An 18609-nucleotide genomic window follows, 5' to 3' on the forward strand; every position below is an offset into this window, starting at 1 on the left:
TTATGGTCTCTTAATGGTCTTACGGTCTCTATTCAAAAAGTCAAATTTTAAAAGAGAATTATTATTTTAATTTTTTTTGTGAAGTTTTATTTACTCATTTTGAAATTATTTTCATAAATTCTATTAAATTCCTGTGTAAAAGATTATTGAATATGTGTATGTTGAGTTGATTATAGACTTAGAGTGAGCTGATTATAGAATTAGATTATAATGAATATTCATCTTCATTTATATAATTTAAAAAATGAAAACAACATATATCTTAAGAAACAAAATAATTGAACACTGATTAATACAAACAGAAACAAAAATGAACAAGCAGAAGAGTTACGAGTACTAATAAACAAAAAGTATGGTAAGTGTTACTTAAAAAATAATAATAAAAGATTATTCTAAGACAAAAGATGAATTTGAAGAATCTAATTCTTCTTCATTAACTCGATTAGAAGTAGCATTCTCAATTGAAAGCGTAGTAGTTTCATTTATAAATAGAGGTATGGCATATTTTTTTGCTTTATCTCTATACATCTTTTTTACTGAGATTATTCTAGTACTTCTAGGTTCATGTGGTGATTTGTGAGCTATATAAATCTTACAAAAATGAGACATTGAAACTTCCAATGCGATTCTAAAAAGATGTCCTGGCAATTTTAATTTTTTATCATTTGCCTCTTTACCAACCTCATCACCACAGTATACTTCTTTCCTTAAATCAGCAATCCTAGCAAATCTTTCTACAATGTCTGGTTGAACTTCATCCTGCTTGGCGTATATTTCTGACAAACTTAATCCTGGTCCATCTGGTGTTATACCATCTACTGTTACATTGTTAGCATTCCAGTCAGATATCAATGAATATTCAATTAAAGTACTTGCTTTGATTACATCCTTCATATATTGAACGATATCATTAGCTAGAATATTTCTTTCTATATATTCTTTTTTTTGAGATTGTCTTTCAGCATTTTTTAGTATCTCATCATACCTACCCTTAGGGATTGGAATTTTTATTCCATTACGCCACTTATAGCGAGCTTCTTCAATTGTTTGATTGTAACGAACAATTACAAAACGATAAAGCGCTCTTAAAAAACTTGCATCTGATTTAAATAGCTTAAATTTCTTTGTTGTGGTAGAGAGAAAATCCGTGATTTCTGTAACTTCACACCTCTGTCTTACTTCTGCATTTATAAATATTTCTATTATTAATACTACTGATATTAACTTGTAGTAAATGTATTTCATAATTGCAAAAAATTATCACCTGAAATGTAAATATATTATTGTGATAGCATTTTTTTTTATTAAATTAACAAAATTAATGTTATAAAAAAACAGATTATCCATAAATCATATTTATGTTTGTTATTAAAATTTTGATAAAACCTTTCTGTTCCTCAAACTGCTTCAGCAGTATTATACAAATAACAAAATAAATGCATTTTTCAGTTAATTTGACTGCATTGCATTTTATTTAAATTCCCAGAAATTCTGAATTATGTATTTAAGTTGTTTTACAAGGAATGAAATTTTGTGCAGGCCATTACTTAATCCAACAAATAATATTTATATTTTACCAGTTATCCAATTTAAAAGTATAATAACCTATAGTGTGATGATAACTATGATGATAACTAAGGTCAAATATATTTTTGAATTATGTACTTAGCAAGAGGTAGATGAACATTAGTTTTATTAACAAATGCAAGCGAATCAAATATTATTTATCCAAATAGTTTAATGATTTATACAAATTTAAAGTAATTATATAAAATAATTGTGGAATAATATAAAAAAATTAAATTGCTTGAATCAAGTAGGTTTATTTTAACACAGATAGATTACACAATATAGACATATCTAATGTGGTTATTTTAATGGAAACAACAATTAAACATGCCGATAACAGGATGTGCTGTTAATTTACATGTAGCTTAGAAGGATGAGTGATTCATTTCAGAAATAATATGTCCTAGGGATTTAGGTGACAATAGATTTCAGTAACAGTTGTTCCTGCTACATGGAAATATATAAGCACTAACATAAAATAGTTGCCAACATGTAAAATAATAGTAATACTTCAGAAAGTCTGTTCGATAGCAATACAGTCATAAAATTATTAAAACTTATTACTGTAATTTGATTTATAACTGATAACGATTAATTAATAGTGAATCTTAAATATACTGTATAGTAAACAAGGGTAACTGATGATCCAGTTATTAGAACTACTGATATATTTTTTAATTTAATTTCATTTGTAAAGTGTGAAATATAACAATATTTCTTCAGTTTATAAATTTCAGTTTACACAAACGGTTAAACTGTTCTAAACTTGAAGCATGTTAGTGGCATAACCATAGCTCTTACAAGCTTGTAAAGAAGTGTACAAAGAAATTACAATATATATATATGGAGCAAGCTGATAGCGATTTTGATAATATGTAATAATTGTTCTGGCATTATTCTTCCTAATTGCGTTACAGTGGATAAGGCTTTAAATTATGAATAGCTTGGTATATGAATAAGTTTGTAAGTAAAACTATTGTCATGATTTGGCAATTGCTAGGTAAAGATTAACTGGATTAAGGGTAAATATTTATTTTTTAATTTTATTGAATAATAAAAAGTTAAAATGAAAACTTTATAATTTATATAGATGTGTAAGTATTTTGAAAAATTCTTTTAAATATTTAAATTTATAATCAAGATCAATTTGTTAATAAGATCCTTCTGAACAGCATAAAGGTGACTTTTCTGTCACGTTTACTTTGTAATCAATGTTAGTGAAATTTTGTTCATTAAAAAATTTAAAAAAAAACACTTTTATATGTTCAAGCTAAATTAAATTTAAAAAAGACAAATTATGAAATACTGAATTAATAAAAAGTCTCAAAAAACTTTCTCTGAGCATGTAATGTCACTACTATTGGTTAGGATTATTCTTTTCTAAAACTGATTGAAAGTGTAACTTGTAAGACTGCAATTAACCTGACAACTCCAAATTTGAGCATACTTAGTGGTGCACACTTGCTAACAGCATGATTTAATACATTTTATGTAAACAGCGTGATTTAATACTTTTTATGTAAACAGTATGATTTAATACATTTTATGTAAATAAATTGTAATGAGTATTGACATATTGCAGGAGATCAGCACTTGCCTTTTCATGGAGGAGATAAACCTTCTACTGAGGCAGGAGGACTAGTTATGTTTTAATGCTATTGGCATCTAGATACTGTTTTCTGGCTACCATTCTTTTACTAGATTCTGATAACACATTTTGGCATAGTGTTCTAGGGATATAATAAGCAACAGCACATTTATTTCATAAACAAAGGAGACTACTGCTTCAATTCAACAAAACTACTCTACATTTTGACTGGAAACTTCTGGAATATTACTTGATCTAAGCGTATGTAGTTTTAGCAACCAGATTATATCTCTTTCTTTCTTGAGATTATTGTTGTTTTGTTCTCTTAGTAGTATTTTTATTTAATTATTATAATTTTTTACTGCATTGAAATGTACATGATAATTTATTTGAGCAAATTATAAAATATATTCTAGTAATTCCTATAAGTACACAATCTGAATATGGAATAACTTTTGAAAATAGTTACTTCTATAAATAAATTAAATACTGAGTAGTGAAAATATTAATATTAGTTGATAATTATAACCTTTATAGATTATAATTTATAAAAGAAAAAATGTAGTACACCTTAAATAGTAAATTTTCACCCTTAGAGAGCTGAAAATAATATAATTATCAAGTATTAATTGTGCTTGAATTCGTTTCATGAAACATCCTAAAGTTTGTTTAATTTTACAGAAAAAAAAGAATCTTCTAAGTAGATTTGTCAAATGTATACCATAAACTTATGTTAAAGAGTAAATATCAGAATCTTGAAGTATTGCACACAATTCAATCACAAGATATTTGTACATTTGCATATATACTGCCAATATTGTAAAATTGTTCTTAAAGACCAGCAAAATTTTTCTCAGTATGACTCCTAGATTAATATAATTTTCTAGTCCTAAAGGGCCACTTAGTTATTGCTGCTGGCTATAATATAAGGACCTATTTGATTCCTTCTGTATATGGAATCAATGATAGGTCTAATTTATCAGAACTGCTGAGGTGCTTTCTGATCATGATTTCTATATATCATGTGATTCTTATAAGATAATATCCAGCCTCTTAAAATAAAGATCTGGGATTTCTATTACAGAAATGGTTTATTAAGAAATTATATTAATTGATGATTTGCAAGAAATATTAAATGAAAATATAAAATATAACTAATCTTTGAATACTGAAATATGACAAAACAATTGTAGAAAACCAGCATAAAGCAAATTAACATTGGAATTAAATATTTTCATACCATTATTAGAAAAATGTAATGTAAAAAAGACACAAATAATTGAAATGTTATGTGTTTTATAGCAATAAAAAACAGATTGTCGATTTTAAGTATTTTAGTTTTGTGCTTTATTATGAATACTACATAAATGTTATTTTGCGTAAAAATGAGAAAACTGAAAATAACTTCAAAAAATTTACTAGTTATGTGAAACAAGTTTTTGCATTGTCTCAAGCTGTTAAGTAGACAAATTCAAACCTACTTAAGATAACAATATGATAAATGCAGAAATCATAACTATGATTTGCATTGTTGTAAACTGACTTTGTCATGTAAGCAATTAAGCAATTTGTGTTTACTAATAGTAACATTAGTAATTATAATAGCAATGCATTTTTTTTTTTTTGCCCCAGAGTTATGTTTTTGATAATTGTTTGCAACTTGGAATATGGAATCAAAGAATATACTGAGAGTTTTTATTAGTAAAACCAGTACATTAAGTTTACAATCTCAGCATGTGTGTTTTTATTGTATCTATTTGAATAATAGTGATTTTTAGAAAATTTCAACTATGTTAGTATTTGGTGCCAACTTCATATATCAGAAACTTGTAAATTATCTTTACAATTTTGAGAATTTGTGGAAAAATAAACGATTAAAATAATTCAATTTGTTTAGTTAAAGATCAGTTAAAGCAATTGATAACTTGTGGTTATTTCAAAACTTTTTCATTAAGGCTATGCAATTATACATTAAAAAATTAATACTAATTTTCTGATTGTAAAAATTTTTAATGAAAATATAAAATATTGATAATTATAATTTAAATGTGTCTATCAGAAACTTTTCTCTGTTTAATGATAAGCTCTCATTGAAATAATTGATTTGCTACCGTATGTATATCATTTATGAAAAAAAATATTTTAATAACATTAAGAATGAATCATGTTATTCGAGTCGGTGAACATAACTGATGTTTCAACTAGATTCATACATTACTACATTTATAAGAAATAATTATTTTTATTTCTATAAATGTATTTAAGTTAGATGCCATAATAAAGAAGGTTGTAGATGGCCTGAATATAATATGTTTCAAGAGTAACTTGTCAATTCTGAAAACTGGTTTAGTCAGTCTAAAGATAACATGTATCTTATCCCAAGCTTACTAAGGGAAATGCAAAATAAAATGTTTTCATGTTGCTTCTTCAATGAGCCAAACTGTCACACTACTACTGTACATCAGCATGACAAGCCCACTAAAATAGAAATGAAGTAGCATCATCACTGTTCACTACAGGAACTAGCTGTGTTGTGTTTATCATTATTCTGAGAGAAAGTAACTCTGGCTACTGATTTAGATGAAAAATGAAAAGAATCAAATTAATTTACCTTCTATCTTGAAAAATAGTCCATTGCATAGGTTACAACGAACTATTTCTCTAGAGATACAATACCTATTTGACTGAAGGTGTAGTCTCTACTCAATACTACTTATGATCTAGTGTAAGAAAACAAAGGTTACAATTAAATTTAAACATGGGTGTCATATTACTTATGACTTACTAAGTGAAGATCTGAAAATTATTTGGCTTAAGTGTGAAAATTATCAGTAAGTTTTGCATGCAGAATATTTTTTGGGTGAATTCCAATACACTGAAAAATTTATTATTATTATTATTATTATAATACACTGTATGATTATATGATTCACGATTGTACCATCTGTCTTCATAATTGCAAATCATAGTTAACTGGATTATCACTATATAAGAGATTGTAAAAGTACTTAGCTGTAACTGTTAAGATTATTCATATCCCTGGTATAAAATAATATGTCAGGTGGCCTGCAAATGATTACAATGATTTGCCGGTAAGATGTTGAGAGAAAATAGTTTGTGTTTAGAAACTTGGCCTGTTTTATTTATTTGTTTATTAAAGCTCAGAATTACAGACTGATGTCCAGTTACAATTGTCATACTGCTTTTTTTTGGGTGTGAGGAGGACTTAACTTGGGGTTGAGTTTGGAGAGATTGCATTATGTGGGGGATTGGATGTTGTTTTGCTGCAGCATCCACTTGTATCCAGTGATCTGCCAGGTTTTTCTCATTGGAAAAAGTTCTATTGCGGTTCTGAAAATATGTCTGCTATTTTGTGCAGAGGGGAACTTGATTGTGTTTTTATTCGATAGCTCTCGAATAGTCATCATGCGGTTGTGCATGTGTTCAGAACTTGCATTTTTATGTTGCCAGTTCATATTTCCAGTATAGGAATCGAGCTGATCATTGTCTTGAGTCTGGGATAAAATCCTACAATTTTCTGGCACTGGTCCAATCCTTATAGGTGCAGATGTGAATGTAGCGTAGTGCTTTTGTAGCGTAGTGGTTTCACCGATGATGGTGGTGAATTAATAGAGGGCTTTTTAGCCCAGCATGATTTACAGGTATATAACATACCTGGTGACTTGCCCACCTATGTAGGTATGGTAGATGAGTGTCGATAGTTTGGTAGAACAAACATCGATGTTACTGTTGGTAGGTTTATCCCTGCCAATGTTTGTAACTGAAATAGAAATAGAAATGGTCGACCTGAGACTGTACAAGACTACACTTCACTTACACTCATACACATCATCCTCATTCACTTTCTGAAGTAATACCTGACGGTAATTCCCAGAAGCTAAACAGGAAAAAGGAAGGAAACCTGTGCAGGAAACGACCCTGCTGGAAGAAATTTGTTGATTTTCTTTCTTCCAGGCTCCGAGTTTTGGATCAGAGTCTAGATTTCTTGAATTTAGAAGATCTGGCAGTTGGTTTGTCAGCGGCTTTTATTGATGTCGCTGAGTGTTTAATTTCCCAAATATCCGGTCGAGAGAGGATTGCATCATGGTGGAATAGGGAACTGTCAGTCATGAAGAGGGCTGTTTGTTGTTTTCAGAGAGCTTCTCAACGTGAAGGTGAAATGCATTGATGGGCAGTCCTTGTCGCTGAATTTAGGGATCTGAGATCTTGTTTCTTTCATAAAGTGCGGACTGCGAAAAGGGACTCCTGGCATTCCTTTGTTCATGAGCAGGGGAACAGGGATCCCTGGGGTATAGTATATAGGGTCTTCGGACACAAACAATGAAAGGACGTTCTTCTGTCTGCTCTCTCGATCCGGTTTGTTATCATTTTGGATACTTCTGAAATTTTACACAAATTACTAGACGATTTACTACTTCATGATAGTGTAGCTGTTGAGTCCGTATACCATCTGCAGGTGCTCAGTTCCTTCCGTGGGGGTGCAGTATCCTTGGAGATTACCGAGGCTGACTTGTGTCAAGATATCTGTAGTTTAGGTAGGGGAAGGCCCCAGACTTTGATGAACAGCCTAGGGCAAGGCCCCAGGGTGTGCTTCGAACAGCGAAGATTCTTGTTCGCCTGGTTGGGGTGAGTGTGAGAGTGGTCACATGAGTTTTCAATAAATTGTTGTTTGAAGGATACTTTTCTGTGTGTTAGAAGAAGGGGATTGTAAAATTGTTGTTTAAAGAGGTGGCAATGAGGATCCAGCCGTTATTTCTTTGTATAGTCCCTTGACGTTGCTTCTGGTTATTGGTAAGTTTTTTGAAAATGTTCTGTATCTGTGTATAAATGAGAGGTTAACCTCGCAAAGATTGTTGATGGAGAATCAGAATGGGTTTCATCCCAGAAAGGGTACTGAAAATGCCATACTTTATGTGATGAGTGTGGTAATGACCAGTGAGATGGAATATGTCCTGGGGATTTTTCTGCACATTTCCAGAGAATCTAATAATTTATGGTGGCCTTCTGCTACATAACCAACTTGCAAGTGAATTGCAAGTTATGCAAAGTTACTTCAGTCATCAGGATGTGCTGCTCCGCAAGGGCAGTCATGAGGTTGGCAAGATGCTGTCTAAGGGATGTACCCAGGGTGGGGTATATCCTGGTGGAGTTTGATTCTCAACTGCAGCTGAAGTTGCCCATTGGGTGTTGCATCGTGGCTTATGCTAACGATGGGCTCCTGCTGGTCAAAGGAAGCTCGTGGTGGGAGGTTGATCTCCGAGCCACTCAAGCTATGCAGTCATCAACTTAAGATGATATTCAGTCTGGAGAAGGCCACAATGATGCTACTCAAAGGCCATTTGGCAGTGAGTCAGCAAGGATGTGTTTCGATGTCAGGCCAGCGTATCAAGTATGTTCTGTATTAAAAGTACTTCAGGGTGTTTCTAGATGAGGAATTGCAGTTTAAGAATCACCTTCAATACATCTCTAAGAAGGCCTGTGGTGCCTTTTTTTAGAATACGATGTGTGATTAATCCTGATTGGAGCCTTAACTTCAAGACCCAGAGTTCGCTATATAAGGGTGTGTGTGAGTCTATTATGCTATATGCAGCGCCTGTTTGGGCAGATAGGCTAAAATATAAAAGTTATCAGGACATATTATTAAGGGCTCAATGCCTAATATTGTTCATGGTAACGAGTGGTTACCATACTATTTCACGGGAGGCAGTCTTGGTGATTGCAGTTGTGAAATTGATAGACCTGATTATGTCTGAGAAGCAGCAGCGGTATGTTGTTAAGAAGTCTGGTGAGCTGACTTCAGATAAAGTTTGAGAAATTGAACAACATGGCAATGCCTTGTGGCAGGCTGGGTAGGATGAGACAGAGGGTGGGTGTTATATGCATGATCTCTTTTCAAATGTTGGTTTGTGGGACATCTCTTGGGTACACCCTAATAAATATGTGATGCAATTTCTTTCCGGCCATAGTGCTTTTAGGGACAGACTGTAGAAATTCGGCCTGTTAGATTCTGGGATGTGTCCTCAGTGTGGACAATTGGATGACACCTACCATGTTTTTTATGAGTGCTTGAAGTACGAGTTAATGCACACAGAGACCATCTGTTGGCTTGATCTTATCGGGTCAGCGTTGGATCTCTGTGTAAACTGGAGGAGCCAGGCTGAATGGACAATAGTGGAAAGGTTTATAGTGTACTTGGCAAAGGAGAGGATTGTTGTGGGGATCTAGAGCCGTGCTTGGATTTCTCTTATATTCTGTTTTTGTTGATGGTTTGTTTTATAAATTATGTTTTTATTGTTGTTTTTGCCCTTTATTTTGTTTTGTTTCAGTGTTACTGTGTTAATTGTTCTATGTAATATTTTTATGTTCTGCATTGTGTGTTTAACTCACTTTTTTGTTTTATGGTTAGGTAGTTCAGTTCCTTTGTTTCGTTAAGTCCTTTCAGTCTTACTTAAGACTTTGTAAGATGTGTTTTGTTTTTAGTTCATTAAATCATAGTACACCGATGGGAATGTCACTTGTGGCATTTACATTGGTGGCATCCTGGCCGAGGCAAACTGGAATATGTCAAAAGCCGAGGTTTTGAAGATGACCTCTGGTAAAGCCCATAAGAACTAGGAACAGAGGGGATGGTGGAATATGTCTTCCCCTATGGGGGTCAGGACTTAACTTGGATTTCAAACTTATAAGAACTTTTTGCTTGGAATATTTGCCCTCATGATAACACTTGGGCACAGAAGTATGAAGTCAAGAATTAATCCATGGTGAGCAGCACTCCACTTCGTACAGACCAAAGAAATTTTAAAAATTAAAAATTCAGATCTCATTAAAACAACTATGATAACTGGTGTCTAAGGACAATAACAAATAATTCTATTTGATTTCTTCAGTTGTTGGACAACTATCAACTTCAATCAGTATACTGAATCATCTAGGAAACTTTGAAAAGAAACTTAGTTTATTTGTACAAAAATACCACAGAAACAATTAAATGCAGTTAAGTTATAATATGAAAATGGATGACTTCATAATTCTTTGGCAACTTTACAGATTTCAAAATGAGTATGATCTAGGTTTGTATGAATATCATGTTTTGGAAAAGAGATTTTGAGAATTAAAATTCAGCAAGATCACTATGAAATAGTAAAAGTAACAGCAGAATGCCAGACTACATGTAACTATATCTAAATAGGTGCTGATATATTAGTGACATAAGCAAACAGAAGGATGTATATAACAAAATCAGGAATGCATTTAGTAAAAAAGATGGTTTGTAATGTAGCACTGCAGATGATATCCAGAATGATAATTTACGATGATATATTGGTAAAAGTGTTAACCTGTATTTTTTTCTCATAATTCTTTTTTAGAATATGGTTACATGTAAATAAATAATGGTCCTGTAAGTTAATAAAGTCTCTAATTATTCTAATGATTACTGTGTATAATGAATTATTCAAGCATTTTGAACTACTGCAAGCACACTTTACCTGTCGATGAAACATTTTATTCATTAAAAAGCAGAATATAATTAATACTGATTAAAATATAAGACAACAGGATTATATAATTAAGAACTGCATTTAATTCATTCATCAGTAATTCTATCATTAACTGTAAAAAAAATGGTATGATTAAAGATTTTTTAGACATTTAGTTAGTTGTTAGGTAATCATTTTCGTTAGGAATTAAAGTAATTAACTGTAAAATCTATTTAGGTTTATCATGAGATCTATGTGCATATTGCTCATTCACAACGTAGAAACTGAGTTGTTATATTTGTTATGTGTATTACTTGCAGATATCAATCACAAGAAGGTTGTAATCAGTAGCACGAATAAAAAACCACAATGCTATGAAATCATATTAATTATATTTTATAAATTATATTCAGTTTGAATAAAAATAAACAGTGAATGTTTACAAGAAGTTGTGTGGTTGTGAGATAAAAAAAATATTGTATGTTTTTTTATTAAAAAGACACGTAAAATTCTAGTTAGAATGTATCTTTTGAAAACTAGATTTTACTTTTTACTTGCTTGGATTAAGAGAAATTCTAGGTAGAACAAATTAAAAAATTGTATTCAAGCATAAACCTAATGAGGTTACCTATAAATCACGATTTGTATTTCTGCGCTCATAATTTTGCCATCAAATAATTATCATGAGTTTCTGGATAGATAGGTTATCACTTCACCTAGTAGTTGGCTTTATTTGTTGGTTATTCAGTGAAGTTTAAAAAATGAAGGAGAAAAAATAAATTAAAGAATCTAAAATTTTGGGTTAATGGCTGTAAAGAAGGGAAGAAATCATGCTCCTTGTGTGGTCTGATTCGAGCAGTAAAATTATTTTATATTACTGTATATGATTTATTCGATTTAGATGAAGAAAAAATAGATAATCTCTATTAAGTCACATAGCATGAGATGTGACTACTCTTGAGCATGGCTTGTATCTCATGGCATATTGCCCTCAGATTTGGCATTATGGTAAAAACAGAAAACATTTAGGGATAGATGAATAACACATCCCTGTTATAAATTTAAAGTTATATAACTTTAATAAAATTGAAATAATCTTAACAACCATTAAAATAACTTTATTAACACAATTACAACATTCTCTGTTGCAAAAGCAAGACTAAACTGCTGCTACCGGTTCAGTAGTTTACAACATACATCAACCACTCAAATAAAAAGCGTGCAGGAAGGTGTCTGCTTTACTATATCGCACAAGAAACAATGGAGATTGTAAAATGAACCAGAAAGTTCATCAGGTGAGAGAACCTAACTATGGGTAATAGGATCGAACCAATATTTTGAAATTCCTATTTACTCAGATCTCAGGTTAATTAAGTTTTAGATTACTGTTTTAGATTACATACAGAAGTCATGTTGAAAAACTGCTTAGTGACTCAGAAAGTGAAATGAATGAATGCAATTATGAACTAAACTACATTAAATATCATTACTAGTCAGTTTTGTACGGGACAAAATTAGAGGTATGTATAATATGATATACTTTATAACAAAGAATCTGATCAGTATTTTATTTTCTAGATTACGGTTCTCATCTTTTATTGCAAAATAAAATTTGCGATTTGATCATTTCATCTTAAATAAAACTTCAGTTTATTGTTTCACTATAATTCAGTTCTCCATATATTATTTAAAATAGTATATTTTCTTCTAAACCTACAAAAATTTATTATTACTATTATTATACATTTTTTTATAGTTTTTTAATTTTTAATTTAATGTTTATACTAGGCAGATTTAATTATAAATTAATTATGAGGTAAAATGACTTTGCAGAAATTTCCCATAGCTCGCTGAAGTGCTATTCTAAATAAGGGGCGTTTTGATTTTTCTTGACTAAATACCATTATTGCTACATTTTGAGCACAAGTTTTAGTGCTTTGAATGTGATTAATTGCAGCCAAATTCTTAATTATTTTTCTTTGAAGATCTTGTTGAACTTTTCGAATATGATCAATATCAACATCTGGTGAAAAAGGATGAATTTGATCATCAATATACGCACGTGAATACCAATTGTAAGTTAAAACACATTCTAAAAGTTTACCAGCACTAATTACATCAGACATAAAATTTATAGCATCATCTATTGGAACTTGAAATCTTTTAGCTTGCTGTTCAGCTTGATCTAAAAACAACTGGTCTTCATTCTGAATTAATTCTATCCCTTTTCGAAATTTGTGTAATGCCACATACTGCGATTGTGTAATATATTTTAAAAGTGTATCTAAGAATTGATCAAAAGATATTCTTTCTTCTTCATTTAATGTTACGCGTAACTTTTCAGGCTGCTTTTTGTCACAAGAGGCATGTATGATAAATGCTAAGAAAATTATATAAACTTTCATTATGTTTGGTATTTGATGTTTATTTCACCTGAAATTAAATATTATGAATAATATTATAATAATTAGTATAGTATAAACTTCAGTTAAATTTTACCTTCTAATGATATTCATTTCAGTATCAGTTTATATATATGATTAGCATATACAGTAGATGGCTAATTTAAACAATTTCTTTTTAATATATTATATGTAGACATGAATGAATTTGTATTTTATGTGGTGAAACTTACCCTGGAGCAGACATTGATAGTGACCATAATTTAGTGATAAAGAAATGTAGATTGGAGTTTAAAAGCCTGAAGGAAAGGTGTCACATGAATCGGTGGAATTTAGAGAAGCTTGATGAAGAGGAGGTAAAGAACATTTTTGAGAAGGACATCACAAGAGGTCTGAGTAAAAAAGATAAGGTAGAAAATGTAGAAGAAGAATAGGAGAATGTTAAAAAGGAAATTATTAAATCAGCAGAAGCGAACTTAGGCGTAACAAAGAGAACTGGTAGAAAACCTTGGGTTTCAGACGATATATTGCAGCTGATGGATGAATGTAGAAAATATAAGAATGGTAGTGTTGAAGAAAGTAAAAGGAACTATCGGCACTTAAGAAATACTATAAACAGGAAGTGCAAACTAGTGAAAGAAGAGTGGATTAAAGATAAGTGTTCAGAAGTGGAAAGAGAAATGAACATTGGTAACAAAGACGAAGCATACAGGAAAGTTAAGGAAAATTTTGGGGTACATAAATTAAAATCCAATAATGTCTTAAACAAAGATGGTACACCGATTTATAATACGAAAGGTAAAGTCGAGATAGGTTGGTGAATTAGAAAATGGTGTTATAGAGGAAGAAGAGGAAGTTGAAGAGGATGAAATGGGAGAAACAACACTGAGATCTGAATTTAAGAGATCATTGAAAGATTTGAATGGCAGAAAGGCTCCTGGAATAGACGGAATACTTGAAGAATTACTGCGCAGTGCAGGTGAGGAAGCAATTGATAGATTATACAAGCTGGTGTGTAATATTTATGAAAAAGGGGAAGTTCCATCAGCCTTCAAAAAGAGTGTTATAGTCATGATAGCCAAGAAAGGAGGAGCAGATAAATGTGAAGAAAGAATACAGAACAATTAGCTTAACTAGTCATGCATCAAAAATCTTAACTAGAATTCTGTACAGAAGAATTGAGATGATTAAAGAAAAACAAACCAACATACTTGGCATTTATAGACCTAGAAAATGCATTTGATAATGTAGACTGGAATAAAATGTTCAGCATTTAAAAAAAATTAGGGTTCAAGTACAGAGATAGAAAAACAGTTGCTAACATTTACAGGAACCAAACAGCTACAGTAATAATTGAAGAACATAAGAAAGAAGCTGTAATAAGAAAGGGAGTCCGACAAGGATGTTCCGTATCCCCGTTACTTTTTAATCTTTACATAGAACTAGCAGTTAATGATCTTAAAGAACAATTTAGATTCGGAGTAACAGTATAAGGTGACAAGATAAAGATGCTACGATTTGCTGATGATATAGTAATTCTAGCTGAGAGTAAAAAGGATTTAGAAGAAACAATGAACGATATGGATGAAGTCCTACGCAAGAACTACTGCATGAAAATAAACAAGAACAAAACGAAAGTAACGAAATGTAGTAGAAATAACGAAGATGGACCAGAATGTGAAAATAGGAGGAGAAAAGAATATGGAGGTAGAAGAATTTTGTTATTTGGGAAGTAGAATTACTAAAGATGGACGAAGCAGGAGCGACATAAAATGCCGAATAGCAGAAGCGAAACGAGCCTTCAGTCAGAAATATAATTTGTTTACATCAAAAATTAATTTAAATATCAGGAAAAGATTTTTGAAAATATACATTTGGAGTATCACTTTACATGGAAGTGAAACTTGGACGATCGGAGTATCTGAGAAGAAAAGATTAGAAGCTTTTGAAATGTGGTGCTATAAGAGAATGTTAAAAATCAAATCGGTGGATAAAGTGACAAATGAAGAGGTGTTGTGGCAAATAGATGAAGAAAGAAGCATTTGGAAAAATATAGTTAAAAGAAGAGACAGACTTATAGGCCACATATCAAGGCATCCTGGAATAGTCACTTTAATATTGGAGGAACAGGTAGGTAGAAGGAAAAAATTGTGTAGGCAGGCAACATTTGGAATATGTAAAACAAATTGTTAGGGATGTAGGATGTAGGGGGTATACCGAAATGAAATGACTAGCACTAGATAGGGAATCTTGGGAGAGCTGCATCAAAGCAGTCAAATGACTGAAGACAAAAAAAAAGTGGTGAAACTCTGGCTCCAAAATTTTGGTGTCCACGTATACTTTGTTTATTTTGGAAAAATTTTTTTAAATTTCTTTTAAATGCATAGCAGTATTTTTTTAATACTTTACTGTAAATTCCCATGAGTTTTTTATGCCATTATTTAAAAAAAATTATTTTTATAAATTATTAAAACCTTACTACCCTGCAAATTTCAGGCCGTAGTTTAAAATAAAAGCAAGTTACCATCATTATAACCTGTTCACACATTACAATGGTATGCATAAAAACATCATGCTAGTTATAAAGAAAAAATCTATTTTCACTGCTGGGTACTTTATTTTAGATTGGACAAGTCAAATAAAGTATCTTTAAATCATGATTATTGCTGTAGGTTAAGGTTAAATGACAGTCACATGTATCTGACAGCACTTGAGTTCAAAGGTTATACGGTTAATAGGGTTTTATAAATTTTAAATAAATCATAATTAATTATTAGTTTAATATCAACTGTTAACTTATTTCATGTAATGCTGTAATACTTCAAAAATATAATCAGTTTTATTGATACAAAATGTTGAAACTGACATCATTCACACAAAAAATTTCCTCTTAATTTTTTTGGTATAAAAGCCACATCCAGCCTACACTAGACAGCTGTCTAGGTCTCTGTACTTAATATGTCTGATATTGAAAAAAAATTTTTTCTTAAAATCAGTAATCCATGTTTCTTAGTTTGAAAAATCTAACAAATAATATGTAAAACAAATTGTTAGGGATGTAGGATGTAGAGGGTATACTGAAATGAAACGACTAGCACTAGATAGGGAATCTTGGAGAGCTGCATCAAACCAGTCAAATGACTGAAGACAAAAAAAAAACAAATAATACAAATGTTGTATAAAAATATTAAACTTCAACAAACACATTTTTTAAAAATTTGATGTTCAGAACTGTGATGTGATTTAAATTGTGTTTGTCCATTTAAAATGTTGTTTTTATGATGTGTATTTTGAATCGCTACAGCTTCAAAGCTTCTGTGTAATTTCATCAATAAAAAAATAAATAAAAATAAAATAAATAAAACTCGTGAACATTGAGAACAAATAAAAGGTACTTAGCACCATTATCAATGAATATGGATCACTATCAGAAATACAATGAACATAGAACATGAAATGCTCAGACTACACATGTTCTACATTAGTCAAATGGGACACAGACTGAAAGAAATATATAAAAATAAACATATTATTATACATTATAATATAATAATATTATACATTATATAACACATTACAATATATAATTATAAAAAACATTTAAAAGCCTTCCATAACAACATTGATAATAACCTTGGTATTTTACTCATGCCCAAAAAAGGGCTGCATCTTAATACACTCAAATATTATTAAATATATGATAAAAAAAATAAAATAAACATTTTAAATGAACAGATACAATTCAGATTCAATACACTTTTCATCATAGTCTAAAGATGGTTTGCCTAACTAAAAACGACTGTTAGCAGTACATCAGATGATGTCACAGTGAGAACAGCATTATTAGTTGAATATGTAATGATGTATGCTTTGAAAACATTATTTTTATTAAATCTGATTAAAAACTTATAGTTCTAAATAAAACTTTTTTATTTTACTGCTTTATCAAGTTCTTTAGTGAACTGGTAGTGTCTGGCTTTTAGAGGCTTAACATGTTTTACTTACTATAAAACTTTTATTTCCTTTCCATGTACAAACTTTCCACATATTACAACATATATCATTTTGATTTTATGATTTCTGTTTTAATAATAGAAGAAATTAATAACAATTTTTAATAAATTCAAATAAATAAGAAATTAGAGGGTTTATACTATAAGGCTGCATTTTTTAAAGGTAGCAATCAAATTGGTAAATTCTGGAGGGACTGTACTATGGTAGTGAGTCAATCATTTTTTTAAATATAACGTTTATTTTCTTCATAACTCTATCAACAGGATCCTATTTTAAATTATAATCAAATTTATGATGTTTCAACGATTCAAAAAATGCCACTCTTGCCATTTATTATGTAGAAAATATGTGTTTGATTGTTTATAATAAAAAATGCCTGTAAGTTATAAAAAAAATTGTGCTGAAGATCTAATCATCAAATCAATCTATTTAAAAATGCAGTCTAATAAACAATGATTTCATAAACAAGAACAAAAAGGTTCTAATTTTTTTTTATAAGAAATGAATTTATTGCATGTGAATAATGCCAAACTAATCTTATATAGTTGAATGAAGTTTCATTTCAGTTTTTAAAATTGCTAGTCAGCGATGATTTTTTTCAGTGAATTATAATTTAATTATACAATCAGCAATAATTTTTTTTTTTAATTGTAAATAAAATTCAAATTTTTGTAGATTTTGTTTGTTTTATTCAACCTATCTTACACCATTTTGTTTAGAATTAAATTGTGTACAAGTTTAGTTTGAAAGTTTTATTTGCTTATTACTCATTTAACTAAGTTACTGTATGTCAAACACAAAAAAAAACAGGCATTTTATCTTAATTTCTTTGTATACTCTAACTTCATAGGCATATTTCTCTTATTAAAATAATGAAAAAGTTCATATAAACATGGGTTAGAAAATGCTTTATTAATGAGTTACGGCTAGTGAAAGATTCTAGTGAAAGTTTCTGCTCCTCAGCTAAAATGAAGCTGTACTGATATTCTGGGAAGGTAACTTAAGGGCTGAATTTAGTGGTTTCTTATGGTTTTTGACCTAAAAAAATTTTAAAAATGAACTGTATCATCATACCAGAACTGTATATTACTGTAGTAGAACTGTATCACTATTATTTCTACGAAATAGAGCGTAATAAACAAAAATTTGAGTTGAAAAACACAGTTTTTTCAACAATGGCAGACATTTCATGTTGAAGGTCTCTCTCTCTATTCATATCATCCTCAACCAGTTCAATGTCTTGAAGAAGGTGATTATAATCTGCAACTGAATTACTGTCAATGGTTATTGCAAAACAACGTGCTTCCATTGCTGATATGATTTAGAGATGAAGCAACATTTATGTGAGATGGGATAAACAATACATAAAAAAAACATTTTTTGAGACATGACAATCCGCGTGAAACCATTAAAACTAATCTTCAGCACCAGGTTTCATTAAATGTCTGGGGTGGGGTAATAGGTAATGTTCTTATTGGACCTCACATTTTCAACAGTAGACTCACAGGTTAACTGAACTTTCTTCAAATGCGCTGTC

The 18609-nt window shown here is 30.5% G+C and overlaps 1 protein-coding gene across 2 annotated transcripts in view; it reads right to left on the minus strand.

Moving 5' to 3' along the window:
- Positions 1-288: 288 nt before the first annotated feature.
- Positions 289-18609, minus strand: part of LOC142327677 (uncharacterized) — a 41775-nt gene continuing 23454 nt past the window's right edge. For both annotated transcript variants that reach the window (XM_075370915.1, XM_075370916.1), the window contains exon 2: positions 289-1264. In XM_075370915.1, coding sequence (XP_075227030.1) covers positions 388-1245 — 858 coding nt within the window. In that variant the 5' untranslated portion in view covers positions 1246-1264 and the 3' untranslated portion in view covers positions 289-387. The remainder of the gene's footprint in view (positions 1265-18609) is intronic.

Source organism: Lycorma delicatula, chromosome 7 (genome assembly GCF_047948215.1).
Source record: "Lycorma delicatula isolate Av1 chromosome 7, ASM4794821v1, whole genome shotgun sequence".
In the NCBI taxonomy this organism is placed as follows: domain Eukaryota; kingdom Metazoa; phylum Arthropoda; class Insecta; order Hemiptera; family Fulgoridae; genus Lycorma; species Lycorma delicatula.